This window comes from Furipterus horrens, unplaced genomic scaffold (genome assembly GCF_987537825.1).
Source record: "Furipterus horrens unplaced genomic scaffold, mFurHor1.1.pri manual_scaffold_3, whole genome shotgun sequence".
Classification (NCBI taxonomy): domain Eukaryota; kingdom Metazoa; phylum Chordata; class Mammalia; order Chiroptera; family Furipteridae; genus Furipterus; species Furipterus horrens.
The window spans coordinates 158,447,771-158,472,527 of NW_028327173.1; the positions used below are offsets into that span (position 1 = coordinate 158,447,771).

Sequence of the window (24,757 nt, forward strand, 5' to 3'; positions counted from 1 at the left end):
GTAATTGACTTTCACCCAAGAGTAAGAATCACATGAAGTTCCATTGTGTGAGAAGAATTGCACTAGATCTAATATTCTAAAGGGAAGAAAAGGGAGGATACTAATTATGTAAGCATCAACATTTTGGTCTGTTGCCATGCTGCACAAAATTCATTAAAATTTTAAATTCTCACTTTTACTACAGAAAAAAGACCCATCTAGAGTTATACACACCCAGTGAGGTGAGAAGAATAGCTGGGAAGTCATATCAATACTCAAACATAAAAGTCAATGGTGAGGATTAGGTGACATTGTTTTTTAATGTATATAGTACAATGATTGGGATATTTTAGTACCTACATAAAAATATTTAATTTTTTGTAAGTTTTCTTTTCTACAGGAAGATAATGACCTCAACTGAAACTTGATGAGGGCCTGAGCCAATATGCGAACTTTGGGAATGGAAAGGAGATACAGGGAATGAGAGAAATTGTAAAGTTAAGGACTGTAAGGTAAATTTGGGACATAGCAATAGAGGAATCAGTGGTGAACATGGAGTTCCAGTCTGTGTAAATAAGAGAATGTTCATTTTGTTAATAAATACCATATAAGAAACTCAGTCAAATGAATTTGAAATATTAAATTTGAGATGATAATGGCTGTTCTGACAAAGCTGGTCAAGACCCAAATAAGAATTAATAGAGAGAAGAGAAGAGAAGCTAGATGGAGATGTATAGATTTGATAGAAGAAAAGGGAATAAAAGAAATCTGAAAAGAGAGAGTACGGTGAGGGATCCTGTTAGGACTTGTTTCCAAAGAACACTTAACAGTTAACCTGATATCTCACTATAATTAGACAAAACTAATAATGGCCCCAGACCAAGGCCTACAGAGCAATTAGAAACTAAGGTATCCACTCTCTCTCTCTGCCCATGTGTTCTCTCATTTCTGTTTTTGACCCCATGCCTGCACTCTTTGTTTTTTGAAAATATGTTTTCATTGCTAAATCTTTACAAAGTTCAAAGTTGACTATTCAGGTCAGAACTTTATGTTGCTTTCTTTTTGAAATGCCTAAAATGATCTGACAGTCTCTATGCTCCAAATTCCAATTCCCAAGAAAGAAACCTTGATTGGCCCAGTTTCTGTCATGTGATGACTCTAGTGAAAACAGCTGTGTCCAGAAAGAGGCTCGAGTAGGCCATGTTGTCGTGGAGATATATAGAATGATTTAAAGTAAGGCAACGTGGTTAATGGTTTCAGATAAAGCAGGTAAGGTGGAGAAAATTAAAGGTTTATACAAATATTATTCATATTTCAAAAAAGAGAAATTTTAGTATACTTCTGGGGTCGGAATCAGACAACAAGCAGTTGAAAATGAAAAGGCTCATAGAGGTCTCCTCTATGCTTTGGAGGAGTTAAATGAAAGGTACAGTAGCCTGAGAAGGTGACAACATGGAAGGAATACTGAAGGCTGTTCTGTATCAGCTAGAGAATTTTCAAACAGGTATGAGAATTAAGGCCTGGTCTTTGTGATGAAGTTGAATATTAAAATAATCTTTATTCCCTAACTATATTGTCTTTCTGCTTAGATACCTATGCCTTTGAGTGCATTGTTCAACACTTACTTTGTGTGCTGCATGCTCTGAAATTACACTAAATGGGCAACTAAAAGAAGACCTAATTTTTATATGACAATCAAGTAAACCACTCCCCACCATTCCAGGAAATTGCTTCTGATGTGCTAATCCCATTATCAAAGTCCACGTGATATTTTTATTCCTATTTTTATTAATATATTACTTTATTGAAATAAGATGTATAAACAGTGAAATGTGTAGGTCTCAAATTTACAATTTGAAGAATTTTAAAATGGGATATACCTACTATCCCAATTAAGATATAGAACATTTCTATCACCCAGAAAGTTTTCTCATATCTCCTTCAAGTCAGTCCCCACCTGTCATATGCAACAATGCTTCAATTTTTATTTGAATTAATATAAATGGAATCATAAAATATTACTCTTTTGTTTCTGACTTCCTTTGCTCTGCATAATGTCTTTGAGATTCATATGCAATAGTATTCCATTTTTTAAATTTCTGATTAGTGTTCTATTATTTTAATATACTCTAATTTATGTATCCATGCTTTTCCTGATGGATATTTTCCCATTTTTGGGATGTTATTAATAAAACATCAATAGAAATTCTTATACAAGTTTGTTTAAGAAAATATGTCTTGATTTTTCTTGGCTAAATACTTGTGAATGCAATTGCAGGGTCATAGTGTAAATGTAGGTTTAACTTTATACGAAACTGTCAAAAAGTGATTACATTCTTTTACAATGTCCTCTGTAATGTATAAAATTCTAGTTGTTCCACAGCCTCTCTAGCATTTTTCTGTAGCCAGTATTTTTACATTTTAGCTATTTTTATCTGTATGAAATGGTATCTCATTTTGGTTTTTAATTTGCATTTTCCCACTAATTAAATTAATACTGTAGAACACATTTCCATGTGCTTATTGGCTAGTTAGAAGTTAGCCTGAAATTGTCACTAATTCCTAACCTATTGTGTGCTCTTGGCATTAGAGTTAATTTTTGGATGTGCTCTTGGCATTAGAGTTAATGTTTGGACAGATAGAAGTAATAAAACTAAGTAAAATGAGCTAACAGCACCTAATCATCTATAAAGAATACTCTGTGAACACATTTTTAGTGAGACACTGAAGGTTCAGAGCTCTTTAGATTTTATTAATTAGACGTGTGGACATCTAATCAATGTAACAATTTCCCAGCAATATTCATAATTTCTTGTTATAGATTTATTTAGTGTAATGGACTCTGGAGCCAGTTAGTTTGGGTTACAGTTCTAGCTGCATCACTTCCCAGCTATGCAGCTCTGGGCTAGTTACTTAGGTTCTGTTTCTTCATCTGTAAAGGATTAATAACAGTACCTACTGCAGAGATTATTATCAAACATTGATGTATTAATCTATACAGAGCTCTCTAGAAAATGTCTGGCATATAATAGACATTAAAAAAAGGGAAACCATGTACAAAGACTATTAGATATATAGTTTAGAACAATAATTAAGGAATAAATATGGTTCAGACTATAAGAGCTGAAAAAAAAGAGTAGTTAAAGAAGCTTTTGTGGAAAAAATTAATATTGATCTGTCCTTAATGATTGATACCTGATTAGCTGGGGACATTCTAGGCAGAGTGAAGAACAAGTATAGAAGAAACCACAAAAAATAAGCTTAGTGGATCCATGGAACCATGAATTGGCCTAGAGTAGGGGGTATGCATTAGCCTTTAGTAGGAGATCAGTAGGAGAAAAATGACATTTGAGGAATATTAGATGGAAATAATTTGTGGAATGGTTTGGAATGATAGAAAATATTACTTTAGCAAACTAGTAAGCTATTGCAATAGTAAATGTCTAGAGTAAGGAGAATGGAAAATGTTATAGTGAAGGAACCAAACTTTGGAGTCAAGAGACCCGGGCAACTACATTAGCATCTATGAGACTCACCGTTTATAACCACAATTAGAGATAATACACTAACAAAGTTACCGTGAAGATCATATGACTTAATACAAATAAATACTTTGTGGATTTCAAAGTGCTTGTAGAAGTATTAGTACTAGATGTCATTGTTTACTCCTCAGCCAAAGAGCAGCAATGGAAGTGAGTAGTTGAGTGAAGAAACTCACAAAATAAATGATTAGCTAGAATAAAGAGGACATACATCATATGGCTTTCATTCTTAGGGAAATGGGTCATTATTTTTAAAAACAATTTTTTAGCTTAGGATAAACTTCTTGATCACTTTCTGGTTTGATCATTTTTATTGGAAAAAATACTATGTATTGGTTTACTGTTCTTAAACATAAGACAAAAAATGAATAGTTCACCAGGATATCATTTCATGTTATTGTGTTCCTGCAATTTTCATTGTCACAGTGATCCCTGACCATCAGTTACATTCTATATACAGTCCTTTTACTCCTTCGTATGGAAAAGGAATATAACACAGGTATAAATCTGAATTTATCCAATACAAAACTCTAGAAGATAGTTTTTACAACTTTATCTTTAATGTCACTTTATCTTTTCATCACCTGCCTTGTTACAACTTCTCTGCCACTCTCTCTTGCAGCCCTTAAGACTCCGCAATAGCTATTGGTTCCATTTCTAGCTACCCTGATTTTCTCCTTTGTTGTTCACTAAGGATCCTGTTTACAAAGTTACATGGTCAACATGTTGGCCAGTGCTTTCCACAAGGGCATCCTTACTCCAAGAAACTGCCCTTGCACTGTGGTAGGTGTGCTTCCTCTGTGCTGAGACAGCTCTTCCTTCCTACCTGATGGGAAGTTTCTGTCAGCTGTTTTTCAAAGCACCAGGAATTTACCATTGAATAAATATTTGGGGAACTATACTTATATATTTCATTTATTTATTTTTCCCTGATTGGGATCGAACCCACGACCCTTTGGTTCACAGGACAATGTTCCAACCAACTGAACCATACTTGCCAGGACTCTGATTTATTTTTGGAAAAAAATTAAACCATCAATTATTTATAGAATTTTTGTTGCTGAGATGCTATTTCAGTGATAGTCATATTAAGTAGCTCTCTAATGAAATGAATTTGCTTACATACCTGCAAAAATATTTTATTCTCCATTCAACACTAATACAAGTTTCAGGGTTTATATACTTTCAGTCCAAATCTGGGGCTTGGAATCAAGGCTGTGTTGCTTGTTAACTGCATCATCTAAATCATGTTTACTAAAAATGTGAAACCTCAGTTTTCTTATATGAAAAATAATAATATTTATTTACACAATTACTATAAGAATGAAATAAATGAAGTAAATTTTAGAAAATCATATATACAGTGCTTGGCACATAGTAAGTAATAAATATTACTAAGGTTTCCTATAACAACAGTCTCATGTTTTAATCTCTCCTAAATATCTCTTTCTGAAAGCTTTAAATCTCATCTAAGATATATGTATATAGGTATCCTAGAGATATTCATGAAAGGAGTAGAGGCAGAAGGAACTGCATGAAAAAAGACATTTGTGAGGCAACAATATGGTAATCAGGGAACTGTTACTACCTCAATGTGTCTGGGGCAGATGTGCTCATAGGATTGATAGGCAATTAGTCTGCTAAGGTAGGCAGTATTTTAAATAGGAGATACGTATCTTTTTAAGAATATATTAATTTTAGAAAGGAGGATTTTTTAGAGGGGCCACATCAGAGTTAGGGAGACCATATAAGATACAATTGTAACAGTCCAGATGATTATTATGGAGTTATCAACTAGTAGAATGAGGTAACATACATTGGGTGTGAATATAGGATGGATCATATGAATCTAGAATAACCCAGGAATCATTCCTGTGTATATATGTTGGGTAAACAGATAATTATGATGATATTAATTGAGATTAATAATTAAGAAAAATGACTAGGTTTTGGATGGAGTTTAATTTGGGTCAACCAGATGAAGATATTTAGTAAGTGGCTATGAGTCCATTTTTTTAAATTTGAAAAATGACTTTGGAGGTAAGTATACATCAGTGAAACCATCACTGATGGTCTATGCCATAAATCTATCCATTATCCCCAAAAGTATCCTCATGCTTTTCCTTCTTGCTTTATTATTTTGTTATATGAATACTTAACATAAAAACTACCCTTAGCAAAAACATTAATTATATAATACATTATTATTATTAACTATAGGCACTATCCTGTACAGTAGATCTCTCAGATATACAGCTTGTATACCTGAAACTTTGTACCCTTTGGACCAATTCTTTAGTAAACATTTCCTGAGTGCTTATTATTTGTGCTGGATTCAGGATGTTTAAAATTGGACAAGTTATAGTTTTTACCTGCAAGAGGACATAGTCCAGCAGATGGAGACAGAAATAAGATTATAATACAGAATTCTTTAAAAAATTTTTTAATTTATTTTAATTTATTTTTATTTTTTATTTTTGTTTTTTGGTTATTCAATTACAGTTGTCCCTCATTACTCCCCCCACCCAGCCCACCCCTTCTTCCACAATCATATCCCCCCCTGTTGTCCATGTCCATGAGTCATTCATACACGTTCCTTGACTAGACCCTTCCCTTACTTATCCCCCTTCTCTCTTGCCTCCCTTCCCCCTAATAATTGTTATTCTGCTCCTTGTTCTATTTAGTTCGTTTGCTTATGTTGTTCTTTAGTTTCCTGTATTAGGTGATATCATATGGTATTTTTCTTTCTTTGCCTGGCTTATTTCACTAAGCATAATTCTCTCTAGTTCCATTCATATTATCACAAATGGCAGGAGTTCCTTCTTTCTCTCTGCTGCGTAGTATTCCATTGTGTAAATGTACCACAGTTTTTTGATCCACTCATCTACAGGTGGGCACTTAGGCTGTTTCCAGCACTTAGCTGTTGTAAACAGGGCTGCTATGAACATAGGGGTGCATAGGTTCTTTTGAGTTAGGGTTTTAGGATTTTTTGGGTATAATCCTAGCAATGTAATCACTAGTTCAAATGGCAGTTCCATTTTTAGTTTTTTGAGGAAATTCCATCCTGTTTTCCATAGCGGCTGCACCAGTCTGCATTCCCACCAACAGTGCAGTAGGGTTCCCGTTTCTCCACATCCTCTCCAGCACTTGTTGCTTGTTGATTTGTTGATGATGGCCATTCTGACAGGTGTAAAGTGATATCTCATCGTGGTTTTTATTTGCATCTCTCTGATGGCTAGTGATGTTGAACATTTTTTCATGTGTCTATGGACCTTCTGTATGTCCTCTTTGGACAAGTGTTTGTTCAGGTCCTTTGCCCATTTTTTAATTGGGATTGTCTGTTCTAATTGCCTGTGAACTAGGTTGTGAGAGAGTATGGTAAAGAGGGAGAAAAAATCAGTTTGGGTGGTTGGTGAAGTCTTCACAGGGCAAATGATTTCAGAATTCAAACACAATTTTTACAAACAAGGAGGACTGGGTATAAATGATATTCTAGGTAGAGAGAACAGAAAAAATTACTGAGATGTGAAAGAGCACGGAGCCCTTAGTGAATAACAAGTCATTTTACGTGATTGAAATATAGAGCAAGTGAATTAGTATGTGCAACAGTGGATGTATGCCCTTGAGTTTATGTTTCTTGAGGCAATGCTTCAGTTCAGGTTGAATTATTTTTTGCTCAAAAAATTTTTCAACAATTATTGCATAAACTATGTTCTGAACTAGTAACAGGAGTCAGAAAATCTAGACATAATTATATAAAAATATCAGGAGCATTGACAAAATTGCTGCTTTCATTTAAACAAAAAGAAGATATTTGTGTTTAGGTTTGGGAGACCCAAGATATTAGATTAAGTAGTAAGTAGAACAGTTCATTCTACCAAAATTTGTTTTAAAATAATTTATTTACCTTATTACTACTTAAGCTTCCAAAGTCTTTTCTTCACACAGAGAGGTCACATAGGGGTACGATAAATATTTTTTTAATTTTAATTCAGGAATCAATTCCTTGACATTTTTATTAGTAGAAAACAGGCCCAGTCTTGTACTTGTGAATGAACACCAGATTGTTTCAGACTGGAGGAACTGATCTCTGCCAGCTTATGTAACCCAGAAGACATGGGCTTCTTTAAAGTCAGTCTCTTTCTCTCCTCCACCTTTTGCTTCCCCTTCTCATTTACATTGCCCTGTATCTCCTGAAGCTTGGCTCCTGGCCAGAGCATGTGTTCCCAAGTCCCTGCAGAACCTGAGTGAAGGGAAATGGCAGCTTTCCAAGTGATAAAAGAGTTAGTCAGCTTCTAAAACAATATGTAGTTCATGATGTATCGTTAAATAACTAAATAAATTATGTATCTGCCCAAATATGTCGTCCAGTGTCAGCAAAGGCCTTTCGCTGTAACTATTATTCTGTGATGTATTTCAACAATAAAATAGTAAGTTAAATTTAACAAATTTTATTTGAATAAAATCATGTACAAGTCACAGAATACTAGGGAACCAGCAAAATTAATATAAACTTCCTTTTCTTTCTCTTTCTCCTCCTCCTTTACTTTTTTTTCTATAATAAGATAAATTATATCCAACCAATTATTGGTTCTCTGTAGGACTATTTTATTTGTGGCACAACTTTTCTTTCTTTCTCTCTCTCTTTTTTCTTTCTTTCTTTTCTTTTCTTTTCTTTTCATGGAGAGAGAGAGTAACATCAATTTGTTGTTCTACTTTTTTATTCACTTATTGGTTGATTCTTGTACGAGCCCTGATTAGGGATTGAACCCATGACCTTGGTGTATTGAGACAATGCTCTAACCCACTGAGTTACCTGGTCAGGGTGTGGCACGATTGTGTGTGTGTGTGTGTGTGTGTGTATGTGTGTGATTTAATACTCTAAATCTATTCACAGTCCTAACCTTGGGAATGAGTTTCCTGCCATCTGCCATAAGGCTGCACTGGTTTATTTGGATGGTTCTGCTCTCTCAAGTCACCTCCTCTTAAAACTTGAATGTATTACCTGTATTTTCAAATATATGTTCCTACTGGATTTATTGTTCTTACAATACCTAATTTGATATAACCTTCTATTTCTTTTTCAACCCACTATATTATATTTACAAATTTGATAGCTGTAAAAGGTGTCTTTTCTTTGGTATTTACTTCATCATATGAAATATGTCTTACTTGGATTACTTTAATCATTATTTAAGAAATTTCCAATCATTGAATACCTAGAAAAGTAAAAAATTACTTGAAAAAAAAGGTCTTGCATACGTGGGTAATATTAATTTGGTGAATTTTAAATGTCTGGGATGGGAGGAATACATTTCAATTTAAATGCTTATGCATTTCTAAGTAAATGCAATTGATGAAATAAAATAATGGAAGGATGATAATATGCAGTTAAGATAGCTTTTAAAATTTGTAATCTTATACAACCTTTTATAAGTAATCATTTCTTTTATTGCCCTTTCATTTGTGTCCACCCATCAATAATTTAGAAAAAAATATAATTTAAACATAGTTATTGGTACTGATTTTCTTTATAGATGTTTCAAAAGTAACTGTGTTGAAATTCATATATTCCTCTATCCCCCTGCAATTTTTCATACATTGTGTTTCTTGAATACTTTGGAAATGTTAGAAATAGAATAAGTCTCAAATTAAATTCTGATATTCATTTTAACTTTGCTTTCTTTTAGACACTACATGAAGTCATGTGGAAATGAAAGAGATTCATGAAACCACTCCTCCAAGATAGAATGTCTTTCATAAATGGAGCTTTGCTTCTGGTTTTCACAGGACATTGACATTGTGGCAGAACCGCAGCTGCCCTTCCTGCTATTTTCAGTTATTCAGAAAACATCTGAACAGTGATGCTTGCCTTGGATTTACAGATTTTCATCCCAATACTTTGTTTATGTTTTTTGAGTAGAGAATCTTACACTAGTTGCTCTCCATGGTGGCTAATCTTTTCAAGAGCCTGATTTTACCTTACATACATAAGCTTTGCAAAGGAATGTTTACAAAGAAATTGGGAAATACAACCAAAAGAAAAGAGAATTTTCAGCAGAAAAAGGATCAAGACTTTCCTACTGTTGGCCAGATCAAACCCCCCAAACTTTCTAATACCTTAAAAAGTACTGTAAAGAAGATTGCAAAGTGTTCATCGACTCGCAACTTATCCATTGAAGAAGACGAAGCTAACGAAGAGTTTTCCCTCTCACCAACATTCAGTTACCGAGTAGCTATTGCCAATGGCCTACAAAAAGATATTAATGTAACCAACAGTGATAATGACGATCTGCTTCAAGAGTTATCTTCCATTGAGAGTTCCTACTCAGAGTCACTCAATGAACTAAGGAGTAGTGCAGAAAACCAGGCACAGTCAACACACATGATGCCAGTTAGACGCAATCGAAAGAGTTCAAACAGCCTGGCTCCTTCTGAAGGCAGCTCTGATGGGGAACGCACTCTGCATGGCTTAAAACTAGGAGCTTTACGTAAACTGAGAAAATGGAAAAAGAGTCAAGACTGTGTCTCCTCAGATTCAGAATTGAGCACAGTGAAGAAAACCTGGGGAATAAGAAGCAAATCTTTGGACAGAACTGCCCGAAACCCAAAGACAAATGCCCTGGAGCCAGGATTCAGTTCCTCTGGCTGTATTAGCCAAACACATGATGTCATGGAAATGATCTTTAAGGAACTTCAGGGAATAAGTCAGATTGAGACAGAACTTTCTGAGCTGCGAGGGCATGTTAATGCTCTCAAGCATTCCATTGATGAGATCTCCAGCAGTGTGGAAGTTGTACAAAGTGAAATTGAACAGCTACGGACAGGGTTCGTCCAGTCTCGAAGGGAAACCAGAGACATCCATGATTATATTAAACACTTAGGTCATATGGGTAGCAAGGCAAGCCTGAGGTTTCTAAATGTGCCTGAAGAAAGATTTGAATATGCTGAAATTGTGGTGTACCAAATTCTCATAGATAAAATGGGTTTTTCAGATGCACCAAATGCTATAAAAATTGAATTTGCTCAGAGAATAGGACACCAAAGGGACTGTCCAAATGCAAAGCCTCGACCCATACTTGTGTACTTTGAAACCCCTAAGCAAAGGGATTCCGTCTTAAAAAAATCATATAAACTCAAAGGAACAGGAATCGGAATCTCGACAGATATTCTTACTCATGACATCAGAGAAAGAAAAGAGAGAGGGATACCATCCTCCCAGACCTATGAGAGCATGGATATAAAGCTTTCTACTCCAGAGCCCAAAATCAAGAAGAATAATTGGCATTTACCTGATGACAGTGATGGGGAGCTGGAATCTGACCTCAATCAAAACAGTTATGCTGTGCTTTCCAGGTCAGAGTTTCCAACAAAGGGAAGTATTTCCAAGTCAAGTTCAAAATCACATAATGCTAGAGCCAAAAATAAAACTGCTAGCAGCAGCAAAATTTCAAATAAATCAGATTATGATAAAATTTCCTCACAATTGCCAGAATCAGATACCTTGGATAAACAAACCACAACCCATTATGAAGATGCAACACCCCTCTGGCATTCACAGAGTGATATTTTTACTGCAAAACTTAGTCGTTCTGAATCAGATTTTTCCAAACTGTGTCAATCTTACTCAGAGGATTTTTCTGAAAATCAGTTTTTCACTAGAACTAATGGAAGCTCCCTCCTGTCATCTTCAGACCGGGAACTTTGGCAGAGGAAACAGGAGGGCACGACTATCTTGTACGATAGTCCCCAGGATCTGCTTTTGGATCGGGCTGTTCAGGATGTCCAAGGGCAGAGTGAAATTGGGAACACAGAGCCTGTAGATAGTGGAATGAGTAATGTCATGGTATGTGCACATGGAGACAAAAGTCATTACAGTGATTCTCAGATCTCTTTACATGAGGATCTTTCTCCATGGAAGGAATGGAATCAAGAAGAACAAGGAGCTGATTTAGGTTTGGATTCATCTACTCAGGAAGCTTTTGACTATGACACAAACAGTCTATCTAATCAACAACTAGATGTTTACAATAAAGAACAAGACGAGTTGGGAAAGTGCCACAGTGATATTCAGGATGATTCTGAGAGTTATGATTTAACCCAAGATGACAGTTCATCACCATGCCCTGGGTTGGATAATGAACCACAAGGCCACTGGGTTGGCCAATATGGTTCTTATCAGGAAGCTAATTCGAATGAGTTGTACCAAAATCAAAATGAGCTGTCCGTTATGTATCGAAGTCAAAGTGAATTGCAAAGTGATGATTCAGAGGATGCCCCACCCAAATCTTGGCATAGTCGATTAAGCATTGACCTTTCTGATAAGGCTTTCAGCTTCCCAAAATTTGGATCTACACTACAGCGAGCTAAATCGGCCTTAGAAGTGGTATGGAACAAAAGCACACAGAGTCTCAGTGGATATGAGGACAGTGGCTCTTCCTTAATGGGGAGATTTCGGACATTATCCCAATCAACTGCAAATGAATCAAGTACCACCCTGGACTCTGATGTTTACACAGAGCCTTATTACTACAAAGCAGAAGATGAGGACGACTATAGTGAGCCGGTGGCAGACAATGAAACAGATTATGTTGAAGTGATGGAACAAGTTCTTGCTAAGCTAGAAAACAGGACTAGCATTGCTGAAACAGATGAGCCAATGCAGGAATATGATCACCCTTCTTATGAAACACCTTATGAAACTCCACAAGATGAGGGATATGATGGGCAGGCAGATGATATGGTTAGTGAAGGAGAATTGGAACCCTTAAATGAAGCATTACATGAAATGGAAATAAAAGAAGATGAAAACCAAAACATTCCTGAACAGCCAGCAGAAATCACAAAGCCAAAGAGGATTCGTCCCTCTTTCAAAGAAGCAGCTTTTAAAGCCTATAAGAAGCAAATGGCAGAATTGGAAGAGAAGATTCTCGCTGGAGGTACTCATGTTTAAATGATATATTATGAGCTAATTGTGCTTTAACATTGGGTGGTACTTCTTTAGAGCATGTTTTGTGTTTATTGGTGGGAGGAAGAATTTATTGGCAAGGAATTTGCATGTTGAAATTGAGAAGGATTTTAGTTTATTCAGACAGCTCTCCCAATGAATTGGGATTTATTATTTAAAACCAAAGTGTTTTCAATCAAGTCATATTGAAATGAACTGTACACTCTATGGTTTAAAATTTATCTGTCAGGATTATACATAAACCCCATTTCATATTAACCAGCTTTGTGGTATCAGTTATCAAGGAAAGGATAACTGAAATCACAGAACAATCTAGGTGCTATTAGGTTTATAGTGTTGGGTAGAATGGTATAGATAATCTTCAGAATTAGAAACGATGGACCCCCCAAATTTACCATTCTTTGTCCCATGAAATCTACACTATGGGGCATGCCAATAGGAAGAGTTGGGTTTTCACAGCCAAACTTAGCCAGTCCCATGAAGAACCATAGCTTCCCTTACCTTCTACTAATGCAGCTGAGGCAGTGTGATAGAGCCAAAACTCTAGGCTGTGCCTGAGGAATCACAATTCACTCTACTACTCAGTAAGGTGGTACAGTTGAGAAATTTCCTACTAAAGAGTAGAATAGATGTCTCTTGCCATTATGGAAATGAAAGAAATACCTTCCCTAAAATTTTACTTGATTTCTTGAGGGAACAATTTCTGATCATACTCTTTCGAAATGTAGAAGCATATAATTAATTCCTTACCATTTATTTTATTTGCATGCTTATTGCTTTATATCTTTGAGATAGTTTGAAATAATCTTAATTTTAATGAATTATATATTGTTCACTTTTTCTTTATTAAGACATTGTCACATTTAATTAAAATATTTACATGATATTTCATAAAGGTATATATGTAACAAGTGTTACTAGCTATTATGAAATAATATAATAATTTCTGCAACAAATAACTGATTATGATTTCTTTGTCTTGACCAAATTTGTAATCAGATACTACTAGGAACCGGCCATTTTCTGGTTGATATGGGTGAATAATCAGATATCGTTATTGTTAAACTGTTGTAGGTGCTAAGACAGTTGAAATAACAATCAGGGTTCTCTACTCTAAAAATCTGTCTATATAAACAGCACACTGTAAAAAATCTATTTAAAGAACAATACAAGTCAAGGGGATCTTGGATATATTGGCTGTGTTTATTTTTTTTCAAGGCTGAGTTCACAACTATATTTAAAACTTATTTTTAAATGCAAAGTAGTGAACATTTTATGTTAATTTCCTATTGGAATAATGTCTATTTTATTTTAGAGTGACTTTTAATAGTTAGATATCTTATTTTTAAAACTTAGTGGATCATTTCTTGGGATACAGGCCAGCAGTTTAACATTGCATTTTATTTACTGTGGATTCAGAAGAGTCTACTCAAAAGCATATTAAGGCTAAGCAGTGTGCATGTGTGTGTGTCTTTTGTGATGTAACGTATATAAGTTTTAATGCCAATTGGTAAAGTATCTGAAATGTAGGTAATATTATAAACACAAAAAGACTATATGATTCAGAAAAAATGGATCTTCATCAACATTTTTATAATTCCAAATTACCAGACCTCTGCAAAGCAGTGTTGCTGGTTATGACCCTTCAAACTAGCTGAAAACCCTAGTCATCCCTGCCACTTATCCTTAGAAAATACAAATGCACTGGTTATCCACATACCAGCAGCTGAAGAGTTCTAGAATAAGTAAAACAATCTTGTACCATTTACTTGACATTCTAGGCTTGGCTACAGAAAACTCAGACTCCTCCACTATCTTGAAACTTGGCTTCTTAACCTGTGAGCCAGCTTTGAATGGAATCTGTTGGATATCATCTATCCTAGAGGAAATCAGACACGCATCTTTAAGATGCTCTATGGTTGCTTGAAAGGCACCAGATTGACTACCCAGGAGGCTGCAGTAGCCTAGATTTTAAAGGCCATCTCTTCTCCCCTTGGCAGCAGTGAGGCAGTTGTCCCCCTCCTGTGCCACCAATATGCCTCAGGAGGAAGGGCAGCCAAAAAAGGGCATTTTCAGTTCCCTTCTTTGCTCACTGCATCCCAATGAGGTGCCAATTGTCATGATAGATCTTGTGCTCATGGCCATCTGCTTACTGGGCTTTGGATAAATGCCAACATATTTTTCTCTCCATGACTATCCAGTCACCATTTGGGAGCAGTGCTGTCTTTTCTCCATTATTAACCTGGCAAGATTGAACCACAGGGCTCTTGCTATAAATAATGTGGATTACCGACATAGCTTTATGGAATTATAAGCTCAAAGATTTAAATTATTTATTTCAACTTTTATCTTCTGATAAAGAGGAATTTTAAAGACCCCAATGTTTATATACAGAGAGATTCAGTGATAGGTTTCTGAGAAACTACCTTGAACAGTATGCCTATAGGGAAAGAGAGTTGGAGCACGTGTAGCCAGAAACTCCATGAGGTCATATTTCTCCCTTGTTGCTGGACAATGCTGAATGGTACCTTTGGTATAGCTGGCCTGAACCACACACTGTACTGGTGACTATTTGAACCCCACCTCCAGCCCTGTACCACCTATCAACTTGGATTAACTATTGTCTCCTCTGAATTCCCATATACCTGCCCCTGATGGTATGATCTATCTTATGTAATGACAATCTTTGAAGATCTTATTTTCTCTACTCAACTCCAATAAAGAGGCAAGAGGTCTTGTCTTTTTCATTCTTTCATGCCCTGTGCCTAGACTAATACTTTATCCAGAGATGGCACTGAGATAATATGATTGGATGAAAGCGTGAATCAAAGGAAGCAGAATACTAAATGAAAGGGCCAAGCTTCAGAGTCAAAGGCAAATCTAAACTGTGGTGTTAGTTGTTAAGACTATGATTTTATATCTTGAGAGTTCAGAAGTGAGATTAGAGATAAAAGCTTGTTATTGATCATTATTACATACCAGGGATTTCCCAAGCAGGTCATCTTATTTATTCTTTTACTTCTTAAAAAAAAATTATGAATGTGGTTCCATTTATTATCTCATTTAACAGGCAAGCAAATTGAGATGCTGAAAACATATGTAACTTAATGTATCTAGAATTAACTGGATGGTTATTTTGGTTACTTCAAGCAGCCATAGGCTTACTCATTTCAAATGTTGTTTTATTCGTGTTCTAAGGTGGAGCAACATAAGATGGAGGGTACCATTAATCATGAGGTTTATTCCAACTAAAGGATTTTCATGAGAAATTAGTAATAATATGAAAATCACTGAGGAGGTTTTGACATGAAAGTTAATTCTCAGTTTTTCTATTTCAAATCCTTGTAGAGCCCAATTAATATTATACAATTAGCTACATGAAGGATGATGCATTTGAAGTAAGTTTTTCTAGCAGAAGAACAAAAACCTTGTTTTGTCTTCAAATGTCATTTCCAGGCTTCTGCAGATGCTAAAAAAGACTGCAACATCTGAAATTAACATAACTAGTAATATTTTTATCATGGTGTAATTTTGTTTTCTGAATAGTTATAGAACTTCTGAAAATATTTTGGTTCCTAATTAGAATATGAACTTGAATCTAAAAATTTTTTCCTAAGATTGATACTTATGCTAGTATTTCCCAATCTGGGAGGTTGCTCCATCATCTAAGGAACTCTAGGTAATACAGGAATTTTTGTTCCCATAGTGGTGGTATAAAATCGCACATTATTAGGATCCTGTCACTGACCATTTTGATTCTGTAATGGTTATGTAATGGAGCCCAAGTATACATATACAAAAGTTTATGTTATTGATGAATTATAGGTGCCTTGTAAATTAAACAACTAACACCACCACTACACATATACAAATAAAAGTATAACAAAACAAAATGCTGAAAATTCCAAAGTGAAAAGTAAAATAGACCACTCTTTCTATTCTTCAGAGAAAGATAATTTGTCCTAGGCTCTCTATATGCATAAATACATACACACTCCTTTTTTTCCTTTCAACATATAAGTGGTATTAACCTGTCATGTGTTCATGTTGTTTTGCAGTATGTTTTTTTTAAATGTAATGTGTAGTTTAAAAATCTCATTTTATTATCTACTACATTTTTTAATGACAGAAATATTTCTACTATGTAGTTATTGCATAATTTTTGGCTTGGTTCCCTATCATTGAACAGTTAAATTTCTGACAAACTCACAGAGTATACAGCCCCATTATCTATCTTTGATAAAATGAGAAAGCATGTATGTAAGATAAATTCCTCGATGTAGAATTATTGGGTCAATATATTTAATCCAGTTTAGGAAAGTTTGGAACTCATGAATTCTAGGTCAATTCCAAGTACTTTATTCTCATAGCACCTTTCATAGTTACAAATTTACATTTAGGTATATGATTATTTAACTATTGTAGACCTCTGCCACTAGGCTAGATTGCAAAGCCAATGAGTAAAGTTTTCTTTCTCTTGCTTTTATAATGCCAGAGCCTGCCCCAGTATCTGTTATATAATAAATTTTTGTTAAACAGTTGTTGAATATATAAATAAGTGCTGGACTCTATAAAGTTGCTGGGCTATCTAGTTCCATATAAGGCAGAGAACATTTAGAATCCAAGTAAATTTAGGTTTTTCTTCCAATTAAAATGGAATTTTTAGTTAAAAATTGTAATACAGTACAATAAGTAAAAAATAATTGAGAGTGAAAGCATGACTTCCCCTACCCACTTCGGCTCACATCTATGAGATGGCTAGCCATTCTTTCTATAATGATATAACCTACACATCTCGAAGAACTTAGTTCAATTAACTAAAATTCCAGGCCTAATATTTAAGAAAAATAAATATTTTAACTGTTTCGGACAATTTATCCAAGAGTTCTTCTCAAACTTTAGAATGCATCTGGGTCTCACCTGCAGAAAGTCTAGGTCAGGAGTGATGGTGTCTGAATCTTCCCTGAAAGGTGTGTGTAAATTGAGAATTTTACAAATCATCTTTTACAAAAGTCCTTGGAGATTCTACTGTAGGAGCCACTCGATGCATTGTTTTGCCCATAAATAAGTCCTCATCATCTCACATATTTCAAATTTTATCTGTTTTTACAAGTTTGAAGTTTGTTGTTGTTATTATTTTTATTTTATTATATCTTTCTTCATAGCAAGTGTAACAGTACTAGTAATAGTAGAAAGGTAACCCATTTGTAAAATGTCCCATCCTAATGCAGCACATAGCCATAAACTTTTGGCTTAGTCTTGTTTGTTTCTCTATATTCTAGAATTGCCTATAAAATATCGTCTTGATTTTTAAAAGAGGCTATAATCTATCAACCAAAATAAAAAAAAAAAAAAAAAAAAAAAAAAAAAAGAGGCTATAATCTAGAAGGGAGACCTGTGAGGGCTGAGGTAGCTGAGGGCCCTCAGAGGCAGCAGAAATAGCTGGTGTCTCTACTTTTTGCTAGGCACAATGCCCAAAAGGCCCAAGGGCATAATTCTTATAGGGGAAAGGACCGAGACTCCAAGAACATGTGTGTTTTAAATCAGTTGAGAGGGGAGATAACTAATGGTAGTGTGTATAGGAGATTATTTCCAAGTAGAACCAAAGGTTTAAAAGTATACTCTAGTGTAAAATGCAACTAAGAGAAAGGGAGGGAAATCAACACATATTTAATGCTTTCCTATCAGATCCGGGTCAAAAATTTAGGTACATATTTAAACCTCACTGTATTCTTGGGAAGAAGGTAGTATTAGTTCCACTTTAAAAATGAGACAGCTGAGTCTCAGAGAGGCAAAAGCAGGTCTAAGTTCACACAGTTAAGTGTATTGACAGGATCTGATATACATCTAACACAATCCAAGGTCTGATGCTGTCTCTATGACACTCCATTGAAGGGTAGCCAAATCTTGCCATGAGAGGGCATGGCTCATGCATTTAAGCACAAGAGTAAGTTGTGCTTTCAAATTCAGCCAGTTTTGTGCCAACAGCTGTAGTAAGTATTGATTTATTTTAGCACAAAGTGATAATAGTTTGGGCTATACCTAAGAGTATACCTCAGACTACTCAGGTGAGTGGGACATTTCTTCCAGGAAGGCTTTTTGCTGATAGGGCCATGGTTACCGGGCTAGGGACTAGGGAAGGCTCTAAAGATCCCAGAATGAGAATTATTAGAAGAAAATCAAATCCCTGAGGGACTGAGGTGCTAGACAGGTCTTCAAGAGAGTGACCTGGTTACCTGAACTGGGGTTCAAAGTCATGGATGAGTGTCTAAGATAGAAGGTGGCAGAACCAGGATTTAGAATTAGGCTTTATTCCCAGATTCTATGTGCCTACTCACTGCAACCTAATTTAAGATTTCAGAAATTAAATATTGATATTCAACTTACAAGATGGAGACCTGAGTTCGATGCCTGATTGTTCCACTGGCATCCAAGGACTGAGCCTGATGTGTATGCAAAATTACTTGATGTTTGTTGGGATAACCTGACCATAAATAGAACTGTTCCCCATGCTAATGGTATTAGCTTAGGCCTGAGATTTTCAACCTTTTTCATCTCATGGCATGCATAAACTAATTATTATAATTCTACAGCACAGCAAAAAAATTTGTTTTGCTGATCTGACAAAATATAGGTATAATTTTGATTTATTCACACCTGACAGCTATTGTTGTGTTGGCTATTGTCATTTTATAATTTGACAATCTAAAGGAAAAGAGGTCAGTGCCCATGACTAAGTAGGTATTGCATGTTTTAAAAACTCTTGCAACACACCAGTTAGAATCATTGCTTATGCTATTTCCACAGCTTACAAGACCAGAGAGGATTAAATGTCTTAATGGACTTCTTCCCCATGGCTTATTTTAACCTATGATATATTTTTTCTCCTCCTCCTCTTTTTTAAGAAAAGTATGCTATGGAATCTTGTCAACTACATCATTCATCAAACTTTGTTCACTCTGGCTCTTAGCTACTTCCAAAAATAAAAGAAACCCTCAGAGAATAAAAATGACTAACATTCAGCAGATTCAAACAACTATGATGTGACTGTAGGCAATCCTAAAGGCTCCCAAAGATACTTTGAGCAATGTCACTTTATTTGAATAAATGCATCTCTCCCTACTCCTGTCAACTATCATCACTACCTTCAACTTATTCTTTACTTCTTCCCCAACTCAACCATGATTACTTCTTTAGAAAGGATAGTCCTTGTTTTGCAGTATAAAGTTTAGAATTTGTGTGAGCATTATTTTTAATGTAACATCAACATACACACACACACACACACACATACACACACACTTACATTTATATTATCTTATCTATAGGATAGGTGTCTGAATAATGAGCAACATTTATTGAGTCCTTTGCTATGTGCCAGAAATGATTTTCAATACTTTACAACTATATTAAGTTATATAATTCTCACATAGTAATATTAACCCTATTTTTATCTCCATTATCTAGATGAGAAACAGAGACACTGTAACTTACCTGTGGGAGACAAAAAAAGCCAGAAAGTGGCAGAACCAGGATTTAGAATAAGGCTTTATTCCCAGATTCTATATGCTTACTCACTGCAGCCTAGTTTAAGATTTCAGAAATTAAATATTGATATTCAACTTTTAAGATGGAGACCTGAGTTGGCAAAATGTTTATTTACCTGACAACACCAGTTTGTCAGCAGAGCTACAATCAGACGCTACTCTACAAAATTATAAACCAGCACTCAAGTTACCAGACCATTCTCTTATTTTGTGTGATATTTTTACAGGCAACATGATTATTCAGTTGTCATTGCTGTGTAACTTGTGATAAAAAGAAATTGTGACTGTATATAATATTGGCAACAAGAAATGACAGATTAAATATATGATCTTATTTCTCAGAGATGTAGGTTAAGCTTCTCCTTTTCTTAATGCCTTTTCTGATTCTTAGTGATGTCTTATGGAAAGCTCTTGGTTTTAGTTTTCTATTTTTTTCCAGTGATTACAGTTAAAGACATACATAATCTCATGGACATTTACATGTGCAGAAAATGTGAATTCACTTACTGATTAACAGAGGGGTATTTTACTAAATGAGGAAAGCCAATAGGAAATTCCCATGATAATCAACATTCCCTCTGTGTTTTCTAAACACATAAAGCAATTTTAATATTTTTAAAAGTTAACTTTTGCATATACTTAGTCCTCATAAAACATCAATAAGACAGACTGTTGCCAACCTACTTAAGTCTCCGTTTCTCAAGATAATTACTAATAGTTATGTAGTTGTAAAACTTGCAAGTGATGGGACTAGGTGTCATCCCAAGGACTTCTAAATCCTACTTTGGTAGTCTTTGCACAGCAACACATCTTAGCTACTTCCTCACATTTATGCTTCTTTCTTTTGGACGTTCAAACACCTGGCATGTAATACAAACTTCTGGGGGCTGTGCCAAGAGTATAACTCTGCTGATTTCTAAAGTTAGTGGTTCACAGATTTTTAGAATGTATGATAATCACTGGGGAGTACTTGTTAAAAATGTGAATTCTATAATCCCATCTCCAGTTAATTCCAATGCAGGATGATCCTCTTTCACTGACAGCCTCCCACCTCAAGCGGGTACCTTAATTCTGTCAGATTTATACCTCGTTCCCCTCATGTTTATGGATTCCTCTCAGCAGTCCTCAGCCAAGGGCATTCATTCATTCAGCAGCCATTAAATCAATGCTGCCGCTTCCACACCCTGGAGGTCTCAGCTGAGAAAAGCCCATACTGTCTGCAGCAGCCCCCAATTTGCTTTTTATCCTATGTCTTATTCTTCCTGCTCCTCATTCTTACTTGCACAGACCACCTCCCCCCTGAACTACTTGCTCTCTTGTCGTTGTCCAGCCTCTACTCTTGGGAGAGCCCCAAATAAGACCTGAGGTCATGATTATTAATAGTCATTTTACAGGTAACAGAGCCTGAAACCGTTGAGCTGAATGTCACATACCTAGCTGACTCACCTTAAGAAGAACCAGGGTTGGAATACCTGCCCCTGTTCTTAATTACTACACAACCTTTTGTGACTAATATAAAAATACTAGTGAAAAAGGTCTAACTAATTGCAATCAGAACGCCTAGGTTTAAGAGGCCCTAGAAGTTACCTCAGTGAGATGAATTCATTAGACATTATTGTTAGTGACAGTAGTAAGTGAGCAAAAAGACTTCTGTATATGTTGAAAAGTGTAGAGGCAAACTTGGGTAGAAGTAGTAGGGGCTTCCATCATCCCCTTGCTACGCCCCATGCTCCCCCCTCACCCCCACTCTCCTGACTAAGTGTCCTGTGGCCACCTGTTCTTGGCTCCATCCTTCCCTGCCCTTTCTGATATTGCTTTGTGGAATGACTTTGATACGTATTATAATCGATTTTCAGTTAATAAGCTTCATCTCCTGGGGATGTTTGCATTTTTAGGCTTTTTCTCTTCCATTATGCAATGCCAGGTTTTCCTGCTGATAAAGGCGTATTAGGCATTGGCAAGAAGGTGGGGTACAGTTTCTGGATAGCAAAACCTGTCCAGGTATCCTGAAATAATGCCATTTTAGCAACTGAGTACACATCAGGCTAGGCTTAAATAAAATTATTTTTAAACAATTTCAAGTGTCTACATATTGAGGTGAAGTTGGAAGTACTGATAGAGACAGATGGAAAGAACCAGAGAATTATTTATGTCCAAATTTGGGGAAAGGGGCACAGGGCATGCGTGTGCTCGCCTATGTGAATGCACGTGCATAATAACCTAACAGTATAGGTCACTGGGAAAATGGATTTGATTGATTCCTTTTATAGACACTATGAAATAAGAATCATATACAGTAAACCTTTCATCTGGCTGCATAAAATTAACTGTAACTGCAGTCAAGTACATTATCAAGTATGTTAATATAATCTTGTTATTATTAAAACCAATTATAAAGCAAAACCAATTTTTGCATATCACTGATGAACTTTGTCATAAATTTTGTTTATTACAACACTGAATTATTATTACATGGTTGCTTGATCCTTATTGTCTTCTGCTTAGGTTACTTATTGTTCTGCCTACAACTTAAACATTTAGTGGAATGTTAATTAGAAGGACTTTATTTTCTTATGGAAAAGACTATATGTCTTAAAGACTGAAGAAGATTATAAAAGGTGGAAATATATCTAATTTACAGTTCAGGGTCAGACAATTGCTTTGTGCTGAGTTGTATTAAGTTATGAGTATTCATTTATGACTATAATTTGATTCTTTTGGTAGCTTTGATTTGTCTGGTATTGTTCATGGTTTATATAAATGGTTTCGGAAGGAAAGCAGTTTGTGAGGAAGAAAGTCATTTCCATGTCAAAGTAAAGAAAATCAGATTTATAAGAAAATGCTCTTTTGATTACAAGACAATAAATATCAGGGATGCTTACTTAGAGAAGCCTAGAGGCTAACTCTTCAAAAAAACCTCGGGCTTCCGCATTGCATTGGGGAATGATTTTTCAGGTTTGAAGTGCAAATAACTGTTGGAGAGTCGTTTGTCATACTTCCTTCGGCACGGGGATATTTTGAAAAACCAGACTCACTTCTTAAAAGTGCAACAGCAGAAAACAAAAAAAAAAACATATAAATTTAATGTGGCATTTCTTAGACTCATGGTTTTTTAGGCTACAAGTACCTTTCTAAATTATTTAGGCCAATTCTGTTGAGAGAAGTGAGGGCCTTGAGGTTAAATGTTTTATCCAAGATCACACAATAATTGTGCTAAAAAACTTACTAGAAACTGGTCCTCCTCATGTAGTCAGTTGTAAAACTACATGCTGGGTTGCAATAAAAGGATGCTGCTGATAAAACAGCTCTTCTTTAATAATGGCATATATACAATTAATAATAATTAATAATAAGACTGCCCCAAAGCTCATCCCCTAATTTACAGGAAGAAACACAATGCAAAATACTCAATGCACTTATATTTACCAATATTAGAATGAAAATCTGAAAATGCAAAAATAAAAATGAAGTAACTGTTAAAACATTCTTTTTTTTTTTTTTTTTTTTTTTTTTTTTTTTTTAGTTTTATTTATTTATTTATTTTTTGCATTGGGCTTTCCAATTTTCCCAGCACCATTTATTGAAGAGGATTCCTTTTCTCCATTGCATGTTTTTGGCTCCTTTGTCAACAAAATGAAAGGCAACCAATCAAATGGGATAAGATGTTTATGAACAACAGCTCTGACAAGGGGTTTATATCCAAAGTACATAAAGAACTCATACAACTCAGCACCAAACAAAAAAAAACAGTCCAATTGAAAAATGGGCAAAGGACCTCCACAGACAGTTCTCCCAAGAAGACATGCAAATTGTCAACAGATATATGAAAAGATGTTCACCTTCACTAGGTATTAGGGAAATACAAACTAAAACTACAATGAGATACCACCTCACACCTATAATAATGGATATTATCAACAAAACAAGCAATGACAAATGTTGGAGAGGTTGTGGAGAAAAGGAAACCCTCATTCACTGCTGGTGGGAAATGTAAACTGGTACAACCACTATAGAAAACAGTATGATGATCCCTCAGTTCCGCTTCTCGGTACCTACCTGAAAAATATGAAAACATTTATTCACAAAGATATGAGCATCCCCATGTTCATAAGAGCATTATTCACAATAGCCAACACATGAAGACAACCAAAGTGTTCTTCAATATATGATTGGATAAGGAAGATGTGGTGCATGTATAATAAAATATTACTCAGCCATAAGAAAAGATGAAAAACTGCCATTTACAACAACATGGATTGATCTTGAGAATATCACACTAAGAAAAATAAATCAGACAGAAAAAGTCAGGCACCATATGATTTCATTCACATGTAAGATGTAAAACTGAAAGAAGCAAATGAACAAGCAAGAAATACAAACAGGCAGAAACTCATAGACACAGACAACAGTATGGTAGTTACCAGAGGAAAGGGGGTCGGGAAGTAGTAAAGGGTGAAGGGGGTCAAATATATGGTGATGGAAGAAGGTTTGACTTTGGGTAGTAGACAGACAATGCAGTATACAGATGATATAACAGAGAATTGTACATTTGAAAACTGTATAATTTTATTAACCAATATCACCCCAATATAGTTAATGGGAAAAAAAAAAGACACCTTGGAGAATTAAACATAACGAGGCTAAAATAATTAAATTTTAAAACCTAATTTAAAACAAGTCTTTGAAAGACATAAGAAACATTATAATAAATTATTCTCCAT

At 35.3% G+C, this 24,757-nt stretch overlaps 1 protein-coding gene across 1 annotated transcript in view; it reads left to right on the plus strand.

Annotated features, from left to right (window-relative positions):
- Positions 1-9,465: 9,465 nt before the first annotated feature.
- The window catches only part of UNC13C (unc-13 homolog C), a 496,691-nt gene continuing 481,399 nt past the window's right edge, over positions 9,466-24,757 (plus strand). Inside the window, exon 1 of the mRNA XM_090270625.1 lies at positions 9,466-12,460. Coding sequence (XP_090126751.1) covers positions 9,469-12,460 — 2,992 coding nt within the window. The 5' untranslated portion in view covers positions 9,466-9,468. The remainder of the gene's footprint in view (positions 12,461-24,757) is intronic.